The sequence below is a fragment of the Salvia splendens genome, chromosome 2 (genome assembly GCF_004379255.2).
Source record: "Salvia splendens isolate huo1 chromosome 2, SspV2, whole genome shotgun sequence".
In the NCBI taxonomy this organism is placed as follows: Eukaryota; Viridiplantae; Streptophyta; class Magnoliopsida; order Lamiales; family Lamiaceae; genus Salvia; species Salvia splendens.
In genome coordinates this window covers 27,195,922-27,216,291 of record NC_056033.1, presented here as the reverse complement: position 1 = coordinate 27,216,291, position 20,370 = coordinate 27,195,922, and the positions used below count along the sequence as shown (strand labels likewise).

The window sequence follows — 20,370 nt, the reverse complement described above, 5'->3', positions numbered from 1 at the left end:
CTATTCTTAAACTCCATGACGAAAAGAAATGTCTTTATTAACGAGAAACAGAGGGAATACTAAATTAAGAAGGAGCAAAGAGAGTAGCATATGTAAGGCTATTTTGGCCTTTGGCAATTGAAAATATCAACTTCATTACAAAATTGGTAAATTTTAAGGAATATATTAAAAAAAAGTGGTTAAAGTAACTGTATTTGTGAATGTCCTTCAAAATTCAAATATATATCAATATGTATTTTTAATGTAAAATGATAAATAAAACTCTTTTACTTTTCCATAGTCGATTCACTATATAATTTAGTATTATAATCACAATCCTACAAATTTTTTAACCTCAAACGGCCGTTTCCTAGCATGAGTGGCAAAATAATTATTAGCTCTGCTCGTTGAAATATTTTCAGAAAAGAAAATACTCAAACAAATAAAGCTAATAAGTACTTTTGTTAATTGTTTTAGGGTCGCGGAAAATGAATTTGAATAAAAGTTTTTGGGCCAACGGCTATTTCGCATATCATAATTTTGTGGGTAATGCTCCAACAATGATGCTCTCCACGCTTATATTCAAGTTTTTGGGCTGAATTCAACAACACATTTTAATATTATTCATACCTTAAAGAAGAACCAAATTTCAAATTTGTATGACGAATTCGATGATACCAAATTTCATTTCATTCAAGCAATTCATTACCAATTTCCGTTTTCTTTTCTGTAAACAATTTATATAAAAGATAATCGAACAACAAAAAGAATAATTTTTTGAATTAATAGCACAAAACATGCACAATATAGTTAGCGGAAATCAAATGGTTAGCAAAGAATAATCCTTCTTCATAAGTATATACTACGCTACCATAACCATAAGAAAGTGATCAAATAATTAATAATAAAGATTTCATTGGCGATAAAATCATAAGGTTTGATCCTATTTTGATATATTTCACATATTTCTCAATTTAAATAAAAAATCACAAAATTTTAAAAATTCTTAATTGTTCCATTGACCAAATTTGTGCTATAACACAAATTCAGTCAAATGTCTTCTTAAATAGAATCATTTTGATTAATTAACCATATAAAAATGAATTTGATATTTTCTTGGTTTATAATAATATAGTAATCTACGACTTCCTCCGTCCCAACTAAATTGAGTCATTTTTTTAGACGTCCCAACAAAATTGAATTATTTCTTTTTTTAATAAAAACCAAAAAATCTAATCACTCTTATTTTACTTCATCATCTACTTACTCTCTCTTATCTTTATTTTATTGTTATTTAACTCATTCAATATATTTTTTATCTTTATTTATTGTTATTTAACTCATTCAATATATTTTTCTAATTTTTTATGTCCAACTTAGTTAGGAAGACGGAGGGAGAAAAAAAATGAACATTGTCATCTTGGTTTATTAAAACCGAAAAGTGTGGAATTTGTGATCCAAACTCTAAAATTGAAACTAATATAGGGCTGGCAAATCGTGCGGATTGGATCGTTATCGGGTCAGCCTGATAATGACCCAACCCAATAAGGCATAACCTGAACCCGACCTGTTAAGGAAACTGTAAATCCGAACATGAACCCGACCTGGTACCTTCAAATCCGAACACGACCCGCACCCGACACGAACCTGTTATCGACACGATATAATATGGGTTGACACGACACGATAACAACCCGAACCTGATATTACACGATTAAAACCTAATATTACACGATTAAACCAATTTTTAACCTAATTTACATAATTAAAATTCATTTTATACTATTTAAACCTAATTTATAAGAAATTAAAAAATTAAAGTAATATATATATTTTTTAAATGATAATAAAAATAATAATATTATTTCTTAATGGGTTACCCGTATCTGACCTGCATCCGACCCGAACCCAACCCGAAATTATCGGGTTCTTAATAGGTCAACTCGATAAGGACACGGATCCAATAAGACTTGAACCCAACCCAATAATTTCATACGGGTTCGTGTCAGATTATCGCGTGTCGAAAATTTCCAGCCCAGTAATGTACCTATATTTAGATTGATTTGGTACCACAATCCAAAGGTTAAGATAATTAGTATAAAATAAGTTATTGTTAAGACATCATCACCAAACCCAACGCATTTCTAACGTTATTCTCTTTCTCAGTCGTTCGTACTCTCTCCACTTTGAACACACACAATACAATCACTCAACTCTTTCTCCCACCACACCCCAAAATGGCCACCGAAAATCCCCTCATTCTTGATTCGGGCCGGGCCGAAATCGACACTTCCGCGCCCTTCGAGTCCGTCAAGGAGGCCGCGAATCGCTTCGGCGGAATGGCTTTTTGGAAACCCATTTCTCACAAGGTTCTCTCTTTTTTTATTTCAAAATTCTTCTTTTGATAATTGAAATGACGAATGCAACTCTAAGATTTGATTTTTTTTCTACTCAATTGAAGAAACTCAGATTCAAGATTTGGAGTAAGTCCAAATTTTGGTGACAGATCTTGTCTTGATTCATAGTTTGCATCGATGTAATACAAGAGATTGAATGCATCAATGTTTTGTCACTATTCACATTTCTCCTTTTCCATTTTCAAAGTAGGATTAATTTGCATCACCAACTGCTACTGCAGAACGTGCTATGTTTTTCCTTCTATAATGCCACTTTAATTGCTGTGGGGACAAACAAACACCTTACTTTTTTAATACTATAATGCAAAAATGTTTCTGTGATTTCTTGCAAATCAAATGATGGGGAAAATGTATCTTCTCACATAACATCTGTGGGTATGGGTATATAGGGATGTAATCTTTATATATTTCAAGATTTGATGTCAATACATTACAAATAATGGTAGAAAACGTCAACATTGTCTACCAATTGACATTTTGTTGGCATCAAATCTTGAAATCTAAGAGTCAGGTCATAGTTTGGAGAGTTTGTAGGAAAGATATAGTTTGAAAATTCGAATCTTGGTTAAATATTATGACTATTTTATTGCTTACAATTAAATGGATTGTGTTGCTATTTTTGAATGTTATAAAAAATCTTCATGTCTGATTTTCCATTTTTGGTTGTTGCAATATTGATTGATTAGAGTTTTGTGAATGGCAGCATGAGAGAGAAGTGGTTGTTGATGCTGTCAATTTGGAGGAACAAACTGCACAACTCGAAAGAGACCTAATAGTTAAGGAGAGGGAGACGCTCGATGTCTTGAAGGAGCTCGAAACCACAAAAAACATCGTCGAGGAGTTGAAACTGAAGCTGCACGAGGAAGCATCCGAGATCAACACAGCACTCGAAGCAGAATCAACGAGTGATGCCAAGAATCGAGCAACGGGAGAGGAGGGAAAACACGAAAAGGACTTGTGCCCCTCGGAGGCTCCGGGTGTCATTCTCTTCGAGCTGAGGCAGGCGAAGCTGAATCTAACGAAAACGACTACTGATCTCGCTGAGATCCGAGCCACGGTTGATGCTTACAACAAGAAGATCGACACGGAGAGGGCGTCCCTGGAGAGGACTCGTCAGAGGCTGTCGTCAAACACCTCGAGAATCTCGTGTCTGGAGGAGGAGCTTGACCAGAAACGGCAGAAGCTCGAGGAGGTCAAAGACGGACAAGCCCACGATCCGATAAACATCACGCGAGAGCTGCAGAAGCTGAGCTCGGAGACGGAGCAGTTCAAGAAGGTCGGGGAGGCTGCAAGGACGCAAGTTGAAAGGGCGTTGTCTGAGATCGAGCAAACAAAGGCGAAGATCAGGACAGCCGAGATCAGGCTGGTCGCGGCCAAGAAGATGAAGCAAGCTGCACGAGCATCCGAAGCTGTTGCCTTTGCGGAAATGAAGGCCCTCTCCTGCTCCTTCCCCTCCAAATCCGATTCTGATGTGACCCTCACGTTTGAGGAATATTCCTCGTTGATCTCCAAAGCCCGAGAAGCAGACGAGGCGTGCAAGGGAAGAGTCACGGGCACGATGCTCCTAGTCGAGGAGGCTCGCGTGTCGAAGACAGAAATCTTGAAGAAAGTCGAGGAGGCAACGGAGGAGATGAAGACGAGCAAGAAGACTTTGGAGGAGGCGCTGACGAGAGTGGAGACGGCGAATCAAGGGAAGCTGGCAGTGGAAGAGGCGCTTCGTGTGTGGAGATCCGAGCACGGCCACAAGCGACGCTCTGTCCACAACTGCACCAAGTTCAAGAATCCATCCCTGCAGAGGAAGGACTCCCGCCTTCTTGATGTCAACGGCGTGAGCCTAGTCAGCAGCGAGGAGCTCAAGCCGGTGCTGAAGCCGACCCTCTCGATCGGGCAGATACTGAGCAGGAAACTGCTGCTGACTGAGGACTACGAGGCCGGGGTGCAAACAGACAACAAGGTCTTTGGGAAACGAAAGGTGTCGCTCGGGCAAATGCTGAGCAAGCCGAGTGGCGGGCAGAATTCGGGCAGGAAAGGTGGGAAGGAAAACAAAGAAGTGGCTGCAAAGAGGAAGAAATTCGGGTTTGCTCGGATTTCCCTTCTCGTGGCGAAGCAGAGCAAGAAGAAGAAGAGCAATGGAGCTGCGAGTTCGATGCATCGCGTGACAGAGAAGCTCTGATTAGTATGAGTTGTTTATGTTATGCAGTACTCCGTTTTAAGTTAGATTTGTTGAGAAGAGGTAGAAGAGGGAAGAGTGCTTTATGGCTTTCTAGGAAATGTATGATTGAATCTTTGATATGTATGTATGTTTGCCTTCCTTACTAAATATGCATGTTTTATTTACCTTCTTTATACCTTGTAATTGTATACTCCCTCCGACCCCAAACAATATGAACTTTGGGGACAATACAAGTTTTAATATAAAATTGGTAAAATAAGAGAGAGGCGGAGAGAAAAAGTAATTAAAGTATTGTTAGTGGAGAATGAGTCTCACCTCATTAGATAGAAAAGACTTTCCAAAATTAAAAAGTGTATATTTTTGTGGAACAGACTAAAAAGAAAAGAGTGCATATTCTTATGGGAATGAGGGAGTATAATGTAGGACTGCGATCAAATGAGGATCAAATCTAAAATGAGAACTAAGAACAATTTCATTTCTTGGATAGCCAGACTTTTACTGATGGACAAGTACAATATTGGCAATAGAAAATTCTTACATAATTTTATCAATAATGATTTATTTGAAAGAAAGTAATTAGTGGATACATGAAAAGTAGAAAAATAGAACACTATCGTAAGAAAAAAACAAAAGGTAAACAAAAATTAAATTTAATATAGATGATAAAGATGTTTGATAAGACTCATTTCATGCATCGGTTTAAGGGTAAGATGTACTCTACTTGATCGGTTTATCGCACAAAGCAAGTGTTAAATGTGCAGGAATGCCGCTTGACCAAGGCAACAAGGCCAAACTGATCAAGCGAGTACAATAGGCGAAAAAGGCCAGATTTCGGGGGAAGTTGATCAAGGGGAGTAATCAAGCAATTAAGGAGGAGACCACTGGATATCAGAAGAAGGACACGCGAGGCTATGAGCTGGATGGTGCGCAACATTCTGTTATCAAGGACAACGTTCTAGAATGGGACACGTGCTGAAATATGAGACGCAAGGACGGAGCTGAGTCACGATTCTGTTGCTGAAAAGCGTCGTCATTCTAGAAGAAGAGCACGTAGCAATCAATGAGTCGCTCACTCTTAGCATGAGCGAATATTCCATGCCAAGATCGTTATCCAGCTGGAGGTCGTGCCGGGCCTATACATAGAGGATGTGCCACTACATGAAAGGGGAATCCGATCCTTTACTTTCCATCTTAGTTTAGCTTAGTTTAGCTTAGTTCTCTAGCTTAGTTCAGTTCTCTAGAATAGTCTAGCTTAGCTTAGATAAAGTAATGCTTAGTTAGAAAGGGCGATCGAAGGAGCGCTGCAGAATACTTGATATCTGTCGGCGTTTTCTTAAGTTTCCCGCTGAGGATCTCCTCGGTTTTACTTGCTTTCGCAGTTTCCAGAGTGTTAGCTTAGTTTAAATTTCACGCTGTACTGTTCTAGTTTAATCGAAGTTGTTTTCGTTTTCATCCTCGCATTTACTGCTTTAGTTTCAGTTCCGTTACTATGCATTTGACCAGTAGTTAAATTTACATTGTTCAAGTTAGCCAGTTTAAATCTGCCTAGAGTAAAATCAGTAGTTAAAAACTCCCAAGTTAAAGCGTGGCAGCAGCCAACCCCCTGTTCACTACTCACACACTCGATACACTAGCTTCTATGTGGGATCGACCCCGAACTTGCCGCTTTACTGTTAAAGTAGTGCAAAATTGGGAGTTATAAATTACTTTGGTAGGAATCTAGTGAGAGCGAGATTGCATTGATCAAGTGGCAACGACATTTGCTAACAGATCCAACCGATTCGGTTATCTTCCATATAACTTGATCCATTCACGCAACCTCCCGTTCGAGGCCTTCCAATATGAATCAAAGAAACAGAAATGACAAAACCAAAATTTTTATTTCTATATATTAAAATTGAGTAGTGATGAAATGCACACTCTAAATATTGTACAAACTCTAAACTATGATCTGGACCGTTAAAAAATGTCAACAGATGACAAAATAATAACAACAAAAAATATCAAAATAGTCTCAACACAATATCAACACAGCATCAACCGTTGACACTGTAATTGTATTGACATTTTTTGTTGCTATTATTTTATCATCTATTGACATTTTCTAACACTACAGATCATAGTTTAGAATTGTACAATATTTAGAGTTTGCATTTGATCACATCCCTTAATAATATGATACTCATACAGTGGCGAGCCACGTTGGGGCTGGGGGGCCCTGGTCCCCCCATCAATTTTAATATTGTCTATATATCATATATTCAAGCAACAATGTACGTGTAATAAGCATGGCTCAATTGGTTCGAGATGGCAGCTACTAACTTGAAGGGCTTGAAGTTCGAATCATTGTGGCCTCATATTTCATTTCTCTTTCCTTTGTTTATGCTACACTTTTTTTTTTCTCTTTTTTTACTACTTACATGATGTGTATATTTCAATTCTAACAGCTTTTCTATTTGTTATTTTTTATACCAATAATTAGCTTAATTTTAAATCTTTGTCACTTCATAATTAAAAATTACTTCCACCTACCTATATTAAACTTAAATAAAAATTGAAAATATATAAAGTATAAATTATTTCGAGCCTTCCGATGTCACCAACATCAAATGAACCGTATAATTATTAATAGTGACTTGTGCCCTCCATCGAAATAATCCTGGCTTCGCCACTGAGTCCATATTTATAATAGTACTAACATTATTATCATTATCAGTAAAAAAGCAGAGAAAAAAGAAAATGTAATGTACTCCCTCCATCCCATGTTACTTGAGGCGTTTCTTTTCGACACGAGATTTAAGAAAGTTGTGTTTAATGAGTTAAATAAAGTAAAATAAAGTAGAAGATGAAATAAAGTAAGAGAGATGAGAGAAAGTAAAGTAAAAGAAAGAATAAAGTATGTGTGATTAGATGTTTTGTTTTAGTCAAAAAGAGAAATGACTCAAGTAACTTGGGACAAACGGTTTCAGTTCCATTTAAGTCTCGCGGTTCTGGTTCGGAACAGTTTCACGGTTAACCGCCTGAACCGTAAACCTTAGGCATCTCAGGCCGGATAGGATTGCCATCTCTGCTATCTGCACAACATGTTCATTATATCAAACATTAATATAGTCCTATATAGGTAAAGAGTGAAATTGTTGAGGGGCCCATGGGGGACCGGGCCCTACATAGCTTCGCCCCATGTAGCAACGTCGTATCATATTTTTATACTAAAAACGTAATTAAATATATTAGTTAACAACGCAAAACAAAATATAAAATAGGAAGCGATATCTAGGCCGCATGCATCAATGCTGAAAATCGTCGCGGTGGGAACTGAAAATGCAGTCGCCGCTAAAAAATTTCCGCTGCAATGGAAGCGGCGGCGGCAAATCAGCCACAAAAGCAACTCCACTGCAAATGCCTTGAAGCTCTCTAGCAACCTGACCCTAATTTTGTGATTTGTGTTTTAGGTGGTTAATTTATATTTTGTTCATCATTACTGAATGATACATCATACTTCTTCCACCCTTCAAAAATAGTAGTGAAGTTTTGGGGATTATAAGAGTTTTAATGAGTAATTGGTATAATATATAATAAAATCCACAATATATAAGATAAAAATATTTCTAAATATAGAATATAATTAATTTTGTGAGACAGTACCAAATTTGAATGTAAAAATATTTCTAAATATAGAATATAATTAATTTAGCATGGCGTTCTTTGTTTCACTAATTCGAAGAAATCTTATTTAGAATGTTTGGAAAACAACATTATGTAGTCAATATCTGTTTCGTAAAATACAAAAAAATTGCAAATAATTCCATTTTCGGAGTTTGGATAAAGGCAAAAATATGTTCACTTACACGTATGATTATACCAGTCTCACACGCCACTAAATTTGTTCATTTTCCCGATATTTTACTAAGAGCATCTCCAATAGCGGCGACCGCACCGGCTAGCCGATTCTTGGCGCTCACCGAACCATTGCAGCCGGCGAGTGCCTATTTGGCGAGAAAAACGGCGAGCGCACACCGATTCCCGAGCGCTCGGCGATGCGCTCGCCAATCTCCTGGCTGCCATTGCAGGCGCTAGATCGGCGAGCAGAATATTTTTTTATTATTATTTAATTTTCGAAACACTATATATACGCGATTTGCACGTCATTTTCATTTACACCACTTGTTTTAACGAGTTTTCTCTCTATCTTAATTTCTATACAAGATCAACAACGAGAAATGAGTAACGCGGGTGGTAGTAGTGGTGGTAGTGTTGGGGATGCTGAGGAGTTCGAACGGCGTTTGAACGAACAGTTGGAGGCCTATACGTCCCGAGAGATCGACCGGCTGATACAACGGGCCTTGCAGCCGGCGGTACCTCGACCTCGACCCGTTGTCCACTGCCGAGCAGTGATTGATCGGGATCACGTAGCTGCACATCAGCGTCTATTTGATGACTACTTCGCACCGGAGCCGCGGTTTAACGCCAACATTTTCAGGCGGCGTTTTAGGATGAGCAGGGCCCTGTTTTTGTAATTTTGTAATTTTATAATTTTTTTAATGTATCTTTTTTTAATTTAAATGAAATTATTGCATTTTTCCGTATATGTGTCGTAAGTTGAATTCCGTATTTTGTGTGATTGTTATTTTTAAAATTTTGTTTATTATGGCGAAGCTATGGCGGGGCTATTGCTATTGGAGATGCTCTGATGATAATCATAGCATCTTCACATAAAAAACTAATTTAGTGTACTTTAATGTAAGTACATTTTAATACTCCCTCCGTCCCGCACTACTCGCACTTATTTCCTTTTTGGGCGTCTCAAGTTACTTGCACTCTTTCCATTTTTAGTAAAAAATTTCACCTACAGCCGTCATTTTTTACTTTCCTATACACTCATTCCTTAATCTCCGTGCCGAAAAGGAAATGAGCGAGTAGCCCGGGACGGAGGGAGTATTATCGAGAACCAGTTAAATCAACCGCATACGTGGCGCAATATGATTCGTCAAAACGGTAATTGCGGTTTGCGGAAGACGGAAAGTGAAAAATGATTTAAATCAAATCTAAAAAATCTATATTTAAAATCTCTTGCTTGAAGAAATACATTCAGAATCAGATTCAGCTGCATCTCTCTCTCTCACCTTGCATAGCATCCCTTGTAATTCGCAGGTATAGCTGATATTTCGTGATTCTGTTTCCGATTAATTTCGTTTTCTATAAGAGAATTTTGAATTGTTCTGGTGTAGCACGACTGGATTATGTGATTCCCGTTGATTATGATTTCCGATAACTTTTCCGATACTGTAAAGGATCTAATTCGCGATTTTGCTTCGACCGAGCTCATCGAACTAGCCTCAGCTTGAATCACCTGCGAATTGTCTTTGTCTCTCTAGATCAATGCCAAAATTTTGAAATTAGTGAAAAACATAAAATCTGCTGTGTTTGTTGTAGCTGCTGATTGAACAATTGCTGGTCAATATATTAGTTGTCACGATTTGAGATGAATTATTGAAGGTCAACGCTGATTTTGGAGTATATGTTGTGTCAGTTCAGTTCATAAAGGTCAAGGATGAGTTTTGGATTGACTTCAAATGTAACGAAATTTCAAAACTATTTGAATCAAAGAGATTAGTAGCTAAAGCAATACTCCTAAAGTCCTAATGTCAGTTGCTAACAACTACCTGAAAAATTAGCGCTTTTAGGATTAATCCAAGTCTTGCAGAGAAGATTGGTTGTAGTGAAGGAAACATTTTAAGAGCTTGTTGTCTAGAAACTAAAGATTCTCTAATTTTTTTTACTCCGTTCTTTCGATGAATTTTCATTCATAAGTTTTATTTGTCTTGATTTTCCTCCTATGTTATGCTGGTACTTTAGTGCTAGTTATTCTATTGTATTCCTTTTTTCCATTTGTCTTTCATAATTTGGGTGAACAATTATTGTTTTTGCAGTATGGACAGAAGGGTACTATTACTTCTAGTCGTGCTCAGCAGCTGCTGGTGCTGTAATGCTAGAGACCTGACAGGTAATGAAGTTGCCGAGAACATTGAAATTGTTAAAGGTGGTTATATCAAGTACATGGTTATAAGTTTTAGCTGCTGGTGTAAATTGAAGAGATGATCTTTCCATATTGTATTTGTGAGCTCAATTTAATGAAACAAATGGATTATATTTTTGATTTTTTTATGCTTCTCCATCTCACTATAAATCTTTGGCACACCTAAAAACCAAAAAAGTATGCTCCACTTTGTAGAAACTCTAAAACTTTCGAAAAGATGTTGTCTTTTTCTCCCATCTTTGGGAGACGTCCTCCCGGTCTTTCAAGAGGGCTTGTGATAAAATTTGTCTTGACATTCAATGATTCAATGCCTTTAAATCATTGTTGTAAACCACACTAGCAAGTTTTGACCTTGGAAAGTTGTTGGCTGCTAGAATCATTCTCCCAAAACAAGTTTCCTTATTGACAAAGTTTATGTGCGGAGAACATCTGTTTTCCATTCAATGCCTGATTCTTTTAATTCTACTCTGTTGGTAATTTTCTGAAGCTAAGATATAATATTTAGGATTTCTAGAAATAGATTCTGGCAAATACTAATGCTGGTTCTCTGTTGGCAGTTCTACAATCAAATGACAGGACATATGCTCTCTATGTGCAAGAAGTTACCAAAAGTGAAGATTATTGTGAATTGTGTGAGGAATTTGCTTCTGAGGCTCTTAATTACCTTACACTAAATAAAACCCAAGCAGAGATTATCACTATTCTTCACAAATCCTGCTCAAAGATACCTTCATTCAAGCAGCAGGTACTGGAAAATATGTTAAGCTAAGCATGACTGCCTGCTGAAATAGAAAGTTGTGACTATTTTGTTGAATTTTCTACCCTCTAAATAACCTATCTAATGTAGTGATATGCACGAGTTTCTTTATCAAGCTATTGGAAACATCAAATAACTTAGCATTGTGTAAATGAAAATGGATAGTAGAACTGTTCTAGTAGTGTTTGTCTGCAAATTAATGTCCATTAGGTTAATATTAAGGAATGGCTACTACTTCTAAAATATTAGTAACTCTCTTTGTCTTATAATTAAGTTTCTGCAGCAGCTAGTTCTTGAGCCTAATATATATATTTGTTTTTTCTTTTATATCTATATAATCACAGTATGTGTGATCATTCTTGCAGTGCATTGTTTTGGTGGACTACTATGCACCTCTGTTTTTCTTAGAGGTTTCCTCTTTAAACGCTAAAGATTTCTGCCGAAAGGTTAATCTTTGTGAAGACCCCATTTCCAAGCCTCAAGAACTCCCTAAAGATAAATGTGATCTATGCCATACTGTTGTTGCAGAGGCTTTACTGAAGTTGAAAGATCCAGACACTGAGGTAGATTCTGGGAAATTGCACCAACATATCTTATTCGGAATATAATTCACTTCTATATTGCTGATCACCGGTGCTTGCATGCATGTAATCCAAAATATATTTCCTTCACACTTTGGTTCCATATGCTAGTTGTCTACTGGGATTGAGGTCCAATTTCTTGAAAGCGCAGATACTGTTGGAATATGTTAGGTTGAAATCATTCTTTGGATTCTTTTTATAGTTTCTATTAGTAGAAGAAAAATGATCTCATGTAGTAGTATATTTCTCCTTTCATAATCTGCATTCATATGCAAAAACATATTCATCAACATGCCAAACTACCATAAGACCCCATTGGTAAGCTCCCGACTTCTTGCATTTGAATATTAGACAGTGCATGATCAAACTAGTAATTTCTACTCCTCACGCTGCCACAGTTAGCTCTATTTGTCCTGCAATGACCTCTCTTAATTATATAAACTGATAATGTTTATTTCTTTCAGTTGGAAATACTTGAGATGCTTCTGAAGGCGTGCGACTCTGTCGGTAAAAATGCCGAAAAGGTAAATGGAACTACTTACTACTCATCTGTAAATACCATACAGTCATGATCTAAGATGTTAAATAATCTCAAGCAAACACCGTTCTTGGTCTTTCTGGCAATCTATATATTTAAGTGAAAGCACTTTAAGTAGCACAAAATTTTATCGATTTGCCTTATGTGCCTTTTTTGCAGTGCAAGAAGTTAGTTTTCGAGTATGCGCCTGTTATCCTCATCAATGCCGAGCAGTTCCTGGAAACGAGTGATCTATGCAACATACTACATGCCTGTGATTCAGCAGAAGCGGTTACTGAGGAAGTGTCACTGGGTACGGAGGCATCCATGCACGCATCATCTTAGATTACCCGGTTTTCGCCAGTTGGCAAAAATCTGTTTCGATGGTGTGCGAAAATCGTCCGTTTATATTGTGCATACTAAACGGAACTCTGCTATGTTGTAAATCATATTCGTTATATCAATTGTTATGTGATGAACCTCAACACATTCTGTCATCTTCAAACTGTATTTTTTCTATCAATGTGTACAAATATAATTGCTTTGCACATCTGGAGATAATTGCTTTATAGTATTAAAATTTGTGATATCTTAAGATTTTTATTTCCAAGGAATGGAGGCTAATTTTATTGTATTACAATCCGTGTTATCTTAAGATTTGTATTTAATAGGAATGGAGAGATCGTATCAAAATAATGGTTTTAAAAAAAAACATATTCGTAAAATTTATTCTCATGTACGTTTAATATTAAAAATAGTCAAACCATTAATGAGTAATGACTCCCCTCTAATTTCGTTCTAAAGAATAGATCATTTTCCATCAATTAACAGCCCACTAATGATTAATAATTTCGACACACACACTCAAAACCAAAAGACAAACCTCTTTCTTGGTTTCGATTGCCCTACATCTCTTTTCAGACTGGTTTTCCAATTGAAAAAGGTACCTAAATATGCAGATCCAATCATTGTTTGTGATTTCCCTTTTTGTATGTTTGATGTATGGGAATTTAGGAACCTTGCATTATTGTGTATATGTTGTTGACATGAAACAAACGCACACCGAAGATTGCTTCTTTTTTTAATTATTTTTCTTGTAATATGAATTGTTTGTGTTTTCCAGTGTATTAGCCGAAATGGGATACAATTAGAACCTTTTTTTGGGGGTAAAAGCTTTTATTTGTTGAAATGTAGATGATTTTGTTAGGATTTGTATGCAATTTGTTAAAAATTTGATCTTGTTTTCTTGTTTATAATTTGAATTGTTTGTGTTTTCCAGTGTATTAGCCGAAAATGGGATGCAATTAGAGCCAATTTTTGGGTTAAAAGCTTTTATTTGTTGTGATTATTTGTTGAATTGTAAATGGTTTTGCTAGGATTGTATGCAATTTGTGAAAAAAAAATTTGATCTTGTTGAATCTTTAATAGCTTGTGAAAATCAATTATAATTCCAAAAAATGGTTTTTATGTTTTTCAGTTTTCACCAATTTTGATGGAAAGATCCATTTTTTAATTGTTTTTCTTGTTTATAATTTGAATTGTTTGTGTTTTCCAGTGTATTAGCCGAAAATGCGATGCAATTAGAGCCTTTTTTAGGTGTAAAAGCTTTTATTTGTTGTGTTTATATGTTGAAATGTAGATGATTTGTTAGGATTGTATGCAATTTGTGAAAAAAATTTGATCTTGTTGAATCTTTTATAGCTTGGTGGAAATTAATTACTACTATAATTCCACAAAATGATTCTTATGTTTTTCACCAATTGAACCTCAACTGGGAGTTTTGATCTAGAATCTCCAATTTTGATGAAAAGATCCAATTTTTTCATAAATTCTGGGATTGTTTTCAGGTTAATCGCCCAAATTCATTCGTGTCTAGGGTTTCGAAACCTTGAAATTCGTATTCTGTAGTTCAAGACAAAGATCAGGGAATGCAGAAAGATGTGCTTTCTGGCTATATGGTCTCTATCCAACTTTGATCAGGTCGAAGCTCGATCCGAGCTGCCCTTCTTTGTCTTCGATGAGATTGGACAGTTAGGTCCTCGTTCCGCCTGTGAGAAGACGACGCTGGTTAGGTATTCGTGGAAGCAGATTGGCTCGTATGATGATGTTCGTGAAGACGGTTGAGTTTTTGCTTTCTTGAAGTTTCGTTTCGTACGAGTGAGTTAGTTGGTAAACTAGTGTTATAAGAATGGATAGTAAAGGGGGTGTATTGATGCAAAGGTACGAGTTTGGGAAGTTGCTCGGGCAAGGTACCTTTGCGAAGGTCTACCACGCGAGGAATGTCAAGAACGACGAGAGTGTGGCCGTTAAAGTGATCGACAAGGAGAAGACGGTGAAGGTTGGGATGATGGAACAGATCGAACGAGAGATTTCTGTGATGAAACGCGTTAGGCATCCGAATGTGGTGCAGCTCCACGAGGTTATGGCCACCAAGGCGAAGATCTATTTTGTGATGGAGTTTGCTCGGGGAGGCGAGCTTTTCCATAAGGTCGCGAAGGGGAAGATGAGGGAGGATGCTGCGAGGAACGTCTTCCAGCAGCTGATCACGGCTGTCGATTTCTGCCATAGCAGGGGCGTTTACCACCGGGACCTCAAACCCGAGAACTTACTGCTGGATGAGCACGGGAATTTGAAAATCTCCGACTTTGGATTGAGTGGTTTAGCGGAATTGAATCAGCAGGACGGGCTGCTTCACACGACGTGTGGAACGCCTGCGTATGTTTCGCCTGAGGTGATCAGCGGACAAGGATATGATGGGGCAAAGGCCGACATCTGGTCTTGTGGCGTGATCTTGTACGTGTTGTTATCGGGCCACCTTCCGTTCCATGACTCGAACTTGATGGAAATGTACCGGAAAATAGGCAAGGCGGTGTTCAAGTGTCCGAATTGGGTCACACCCGATGCGCGTTATCTGATTTGCAAGATCTTGGATCCGAATCCGAACACAAGGATCACCATAGCCAAGATCAGGGAGAATTCTTGGTTTCGTCGAGGCCTAAAATCAAAATTCTCGAGAAGCGGATGCACCAGCACGAGAGAAGCGATTCTTGATGTAGACACGAAGGCAGAGCCATCAAAGGCCGCGAATCTGAATGCGTTCGAGATCATCTCCCTCTCGGCTGGCTTTGACCTCTCTGGCTTGTTCGAGGGAAGTGAGGCGAAGAAGGAAATCAAGTTCACGTCCAACAAGACCGCCAAAGCCATCATCTCGAAGCTAGAGGAAGTGGCGACGCGCATGAAGATGAAGGTGTCGAAGAAGGATGGAGGGCGTCTTAGACTCGATGGAGTAAGGGAGGGGAGAAAAGGGGTGGTGTCCATCGATGCGGGCATCTTTGAGATCGCCCCGGATTTCCATCTAGTCGAGATGAAGAAGACGAACGGAGATACGTTGGAGTATGAGAAGCTGGTGAAGAAGGAGATAAGGCCAGCTTTGAAGGATATTGTTTGGACATGGCAACACACACAGGAAACTCACTTTCTGAAATGTTAAAATTAGATTTTTTATGATAGTCATTTTGATATATTATTATGTGCTTTATTTCATTGCCAAGATTTTAATTTTTGTTTGGCGTTGCCTCTATGTTTATTTTCCTATTATTAGTACTAGTACTATTTATCTCACCTTTGAATTATTGTTTTTTTGTTTGACCACATGTGTATCCAAATGATCGACTGATCTATGTAAATTAAATCTCGTTCCTAGTGATAATAGGAAAAATGAGGCTTGGGTGAATTTCAACATGTTATATTTGGCCTTTTTAGTTTTCGTAAAATATCACCAAAATTGAAACATGATCAAGATCCAAATCCAAACACATTTCACTGATATAATAATTTTATTAATAAATACTGAATATAAATTTTGATTTAGATCTGAAATTAATGTTTATGAAAATTGAGGCTATCAAGCTTGGTTCCCTCACTTAAAAAATATAGCAAGAAAAATAGTAAATTGACCATACGAATGGGTAGAACTGGACCGGTCTGAAATGAACCGGGTTTAGGCGTGAGCCGGTCGAGAGGTATTATTGTGAACAAGTTAGTTAATTTTTCGCTTACTTGTTATTTGAGTTGTTTCACATGAATTAAGTATATAGTATATTCATTTAGGGGTGTTCAGTTTTGCAAGATGGTATCTCGGGATTAAATATGTAGTGTGTTTGGTTCATGAGATTCAATCCTACAACTCAATCCTAGATGGATGATCGTGAGATAATTAGTCATAGCAAACCCCCAATGACTAAAATAATCTCAAAACGCAATCCTAGATTATATCTTAATATTATTTTATCTAGTAAACTGAAGACCACCTTGAGGAACACGGGGCTGAAGTCGAGTTCACGGAACTCGGGTTTAAAAACAATTTTCGGAACCCTTAAAGCCGAGTTTGGCAGGGTCGTCTTTCGTGAATATAGAAACGACAAATCCCTCTTCTCCCTCATTCTAGCATACCAACATTTCACTCCAAGCTCGTGGAGTATAAAGACAGTTGTTGATTGTTTGGGCTGTTTAGTTGGTGGACTATTATTTGTTGGGGCCTGGAATTAATCTGGCCCATCAGGTAAGTGGGGCTGGATGTTTGCCCTAGCCCATTCCCGGATTGATATACCCCCTCTCCTTCACTCACCGACTCACTTCATTCTTCACTCTCTGATTTCTCTCTCTTCTCTCTCTCGAGTTCTTTGAGTTTCCCTTGGGTTTTCTTCTCTGATGTTTCTCTGGTTGTTCCACTGTGGTTTATCACTGATATTTGTGTGATTAAACGGTTATGTGGGTTTGAGATAAGCAACTACTTCGGTTGCTTGGGTTCCAGAGGAGTTAGGGTTTCTTGTTGAGAGGTTTCTGTGGTTGTGAGCTTCGAGAGTGGATAGATCCGGTGTAGTGGAGTGGTTTGGGGTTGTAATTCGTGGTGTGTGAAGAGTTTCACGGTTGGATTCAACGTTTCTCCCTTGGATCATTGTTTTGGTGAATAGATCTGTACTATTAGCGGGTGGCTGAGCCATAGCTTGTAGATCTATGCGATTCCTTTATTATTTCTTTTGTTACTGCATATTTTGTGTAGATCCGAAAGGATCTTTCATCTTATACTAACTAGGGTTTCTAGTTGTGCAGGGTTCTCGGTGGATCTTGAGGATTCTGGTCCAAGAAGTGCAGTGCTTAAGTTCAGTAGCTTCTTTAATTGTAATAGCTATTGATCTGTAAAATATCAGTCGCTTGGTTAGAGTTTGACTGAGCTCTCTAACGAAGAACAAAGAGGTCTTGGTAATTAGTGAACCAGATCTAAGTCTGATCCCTACAGTGGTATCAGAGCCACGGGGGGACTAGATCGGCACGCCAAGTCGCTTAAGGAGGTGGGCAAGTGGAATCTTCCTTCGAGTGGGGATTCGCTCTGGTAAATTGGCCGAAACTTTCTTGTGTTTTCTAGTTTCTGTATAGTGCCAACTATAGGATTAGGATATTTGTTGCTGGTAGACAGTCTTGGCAAGACTTAGGGTTTCCTTGGTGTGTTTTCACTCTGTGTTTTGTGCTTCCGTGGTTTCTTGGCGCTCTCTGCCTCTTTGATCTCTTATTACTTGACCACCAAGCATACTGTGCTGCCTAAGTGACCCCATGCGCCCTCCAGAAGTGAGTGATTGCGAACTGGGGGATAGCCTTAGCCGGCCCTGCTCGTGACAGTCAAGGAATTGAGTTCTTCTGTGTGAAAACCTGGTGAAATATGTAATTATGTGTTGTCTTTTGCCTGGGTGATTGTCTGTGTGTTGGTTGTCTACTTGCTTGTGTGTTTTGTTAAGTTTTTTTATCCTCTGTGTTGCTTGAAAACTTTTCTTGTTTCAAAAAATGGCTCAACCTGTCAGCCTGGTCCCTTTCAATGGCAAAAATGATTTTGTGATATGGAAACATAAGCTCAAATGTGTTCTTATTCAACAAAAAGTGTTTAAATGTGTTGATGGTTCTGTGCCTACTGATACTCCACAAGATAAACTAGATGAAATGAATGAATTGGCTAAAGCAACCATTATTCTCAACTTGTCTGACTCTGTGATTAGAAAGGTTAATCACATTGAATCTGCCTCTGAAATGTGGAAATACCTTGATACTTTGTATACAGAAACTTCTATGTCTTCAAGGATGTATTTGCTTGAAAAACTTTTTAAATTTAAGCTTGATTTGTCAAAAGATATTGATGACAATGTGGATAGATTTCAAAAGCTTGTTCAAGACATTAAGAGGTCAGGAGATAAAACTATTGATGAATATACCAGTATTGCTTTGATGAATGCCATACCTGATTCATATAGTGATGTTAAAGCTGCTATTAAATATGGCAGAGATACTGCTCCTCTTGAATTGATAATTAGCTCTCTTAAATCAAAAGAATTGGAACTAAGGGAAAGAGCTTCTGATAAGGCTGCTCCTAATAAGGCTTCAAATGTTAGGGGAAGGTCTAATTCAAGAGGGGGGAATGAATCTAATGGAGGGTCTAACTCCAGAAGAAAGTTCAGATCTAGGTCCAACAGCAAGGACTCTAGATTTATCAGGAAATGTTATAATTGTGGAGAACCTGGGCATTTTATAAGGAACTGTAATAAACCTAAGAAGTATAAACCTCCCAATAATAATAATGGAAACTCACAGATTGAAAATGTTGCAAATATTGCAAAGTTTGATGCTGAAAATGACTATGTGTTTATGCTGCATGGTTTGCTGTATATAAATGCTTCCCCCAAGTGTGCTTTCTCTTCAAATCATTGGCTCTGTTATTCTGGCTGTACATACCATGTAAGTCATTTCAAGGAAGTGTTCACTGACATTAAGCCTGTATCTAATACCTATATCTTTATGGCTGATGATAAAAAGTGTGTAGTTCAAGGTATTGGCACTGTGTGTTTACAGTTTGAGATTGACTATGTGTTGAACATGAAGGATGTGAGATATGTGCCTGAATTATGCTACAATTTGATGTCATGTACAACACTAGAGAACTCTGGTATGAGTGGTAAATGGGGAGAGGGAAGCATGAAAATCTGTAAGGGTTCCATGTGCCTGTTTAAGGCAAAAAGGAAATGTGGCTTGTATGTCTGTAATGTTGTGCCTCTGACTTGTGATAAATCCTGTGCTAATGTGGTAAATTCTGACAAATTGTTGTTGTGGCACAATAGGCTAGGTCATATGAGTGAAAAGGGGTTAAACATTTTGAAAAAGCATGCAATTTTGTCTGATTCTGATGTTCTTGGGAATATGCCTTTCTGTGACACATGTGTTTTAGGTAAACAACATAGGGTTTCTTTTCCCACTCCTGTGCCTGGAAACATTAGTAAGAATGTCTTGGAATACTTGCATATGGATGTGTGGGGCCCTGCTTCTGTGTCTTCCCACTCTGGGTCAGTGTATATTCTGTCAATTATTGAAGATTTTTCAAGAAAGGTTTGGTGTTTTCTCATGAAGCACAAGTACAATGTTTTTGAAAAATTTTCTATTGGGAAACCTTTATTGAAACTCAAACAGGGAAAATGGTTAAGGCCATCAAAACTGACAATGGTTTAGAGTTTTGTAATAAACAATTTGATGAATTGTGTGCTAGCTATGGCATTAAAAGACATAAGACTGTCCCTTATACCCCTCAACAGAATGGGGTAGCTGAGAGAATGAACAGGACTTTGCTTGATAAAGTGAGATGCATGTTAGCTAACTCTGGTTTGTCCAAAAAATTTTGGGGTGAAGCTTTGATGACTGCTACTTATCTTGTGAATAGATCTCCTTCTGTCCCCTTGCAGGGTCTATGTCCTGAATATGTGTTTTATGGGAAGTCCCTTGACCTTTCTAATTTGAGAGTGTTTGGTTGCTCTGCCTTTGTGCATACTAAATCTGATAAATTGGAACCAAGGTCTAGGAAATGTGTTTTTTTGGG

The 20,370-nt window shown here is 37.8% G+C and overlaps 2 protein-coding genes and 1 pseudogene across 2 annotated transcripts; all 3 read left to right on the top strand.

Moving 5' to 3' along the window:
* Nucleotides 1-2,088: 2,088 nt before the first annotated feature.
* Nucleotides 2,089-4,742, top strand: LOC121763513 (WEB family protein At2g38370-like). The gene is made up of 2 exons (XM_042159542.1): nt 2,089-2,348; nt 3,100-4,742. The coding sequence occupies exons 1-2, from the start codon at nt 2,217-2,219 to the stop codon at nt 4,567-4,569; spliced, it is 1,602 nt and encodes a 533-aa protein (XP_042015476.1). The 5' UTR covers nt 2,089-2,216; the 3' UTR covers nt 4,570-4,742.
* A 4,840-nt stretch (nt 4,743-9,582) lies between these two features.
* LOC121792080 (prosaposin-like) lies at nt 9,583-13,009 on the top strand. Its single transcript, XM_042189877.1, has 6 exons — nt 9,583-9,720; nt 10,500-10,573; nt 11,164-11,351; nt 11,729-11,926; nt 12,409-12,468; nt 12,642-13,009. The coding sequence occupies exons 2-6, from the start codon at nt 10,501-10,503 to the stop codon at nt 12,804-12,806; spliced, it is 684 nt and encodes a 227-aa protein (XP_042045811.1). The 5' UTR covers nt 9,583-9,720; nt 10,500; the 3' UTR covers nt 12,807-13,009.
* A 273-nt stretch (nt 13,010-13,282) lies between these two features.
* Nucleotides 13,283-16,082, top strand: LOC121792079 (annotated as a pseudogene).
* Nucleotides 16,083-20,370: the final 4,288 nt, after the last annotated feature.

What these genes read in the sequence shown, in the direction of transcription:
- LOC121792080 (XM_042189877.1), top strand. Translation starts at nt 10,501, where the DNA reads ATGGACAGAAGGGTACTATTACTTCTAGTCGTGCTCAGCAGCTGCTGG. An exon ending in TAATGCTAGAGACCTGACAG is followed by an intron (nt 10,574 to 11,163) that starts GTAATGAAGTTG and finishes CTCTGTTGGCAG; the next exon opens with TTCTACAATCAAATGACAGG. An exon ending in TACCTTCATTCAAGCAGCAG is followed by an intron (nt 11,352 to 11,728) that starts GTACTGGAAAAT and finishes TCATTCTTGCAG; the next exon opens with TGCATTGTTTTGGTGGACTA.
- LOC121763513 (XM_042159542.1), top strand. Translation starts at nt 2,217, where the DNA reads ATGGCCACCGAAAATCCCCTCATTCTTGATTCGGGCCGGGCCGAAATC. An exon ending in GGAAACCCATTTCTCACAAG is followed by an intron (nt 2,349 to 3,099) that starts GTTCTCTCTTTT and finishes TGTGAATGGCAG; the next exon opens with CATGAGAGAGAAGTGGTTGT.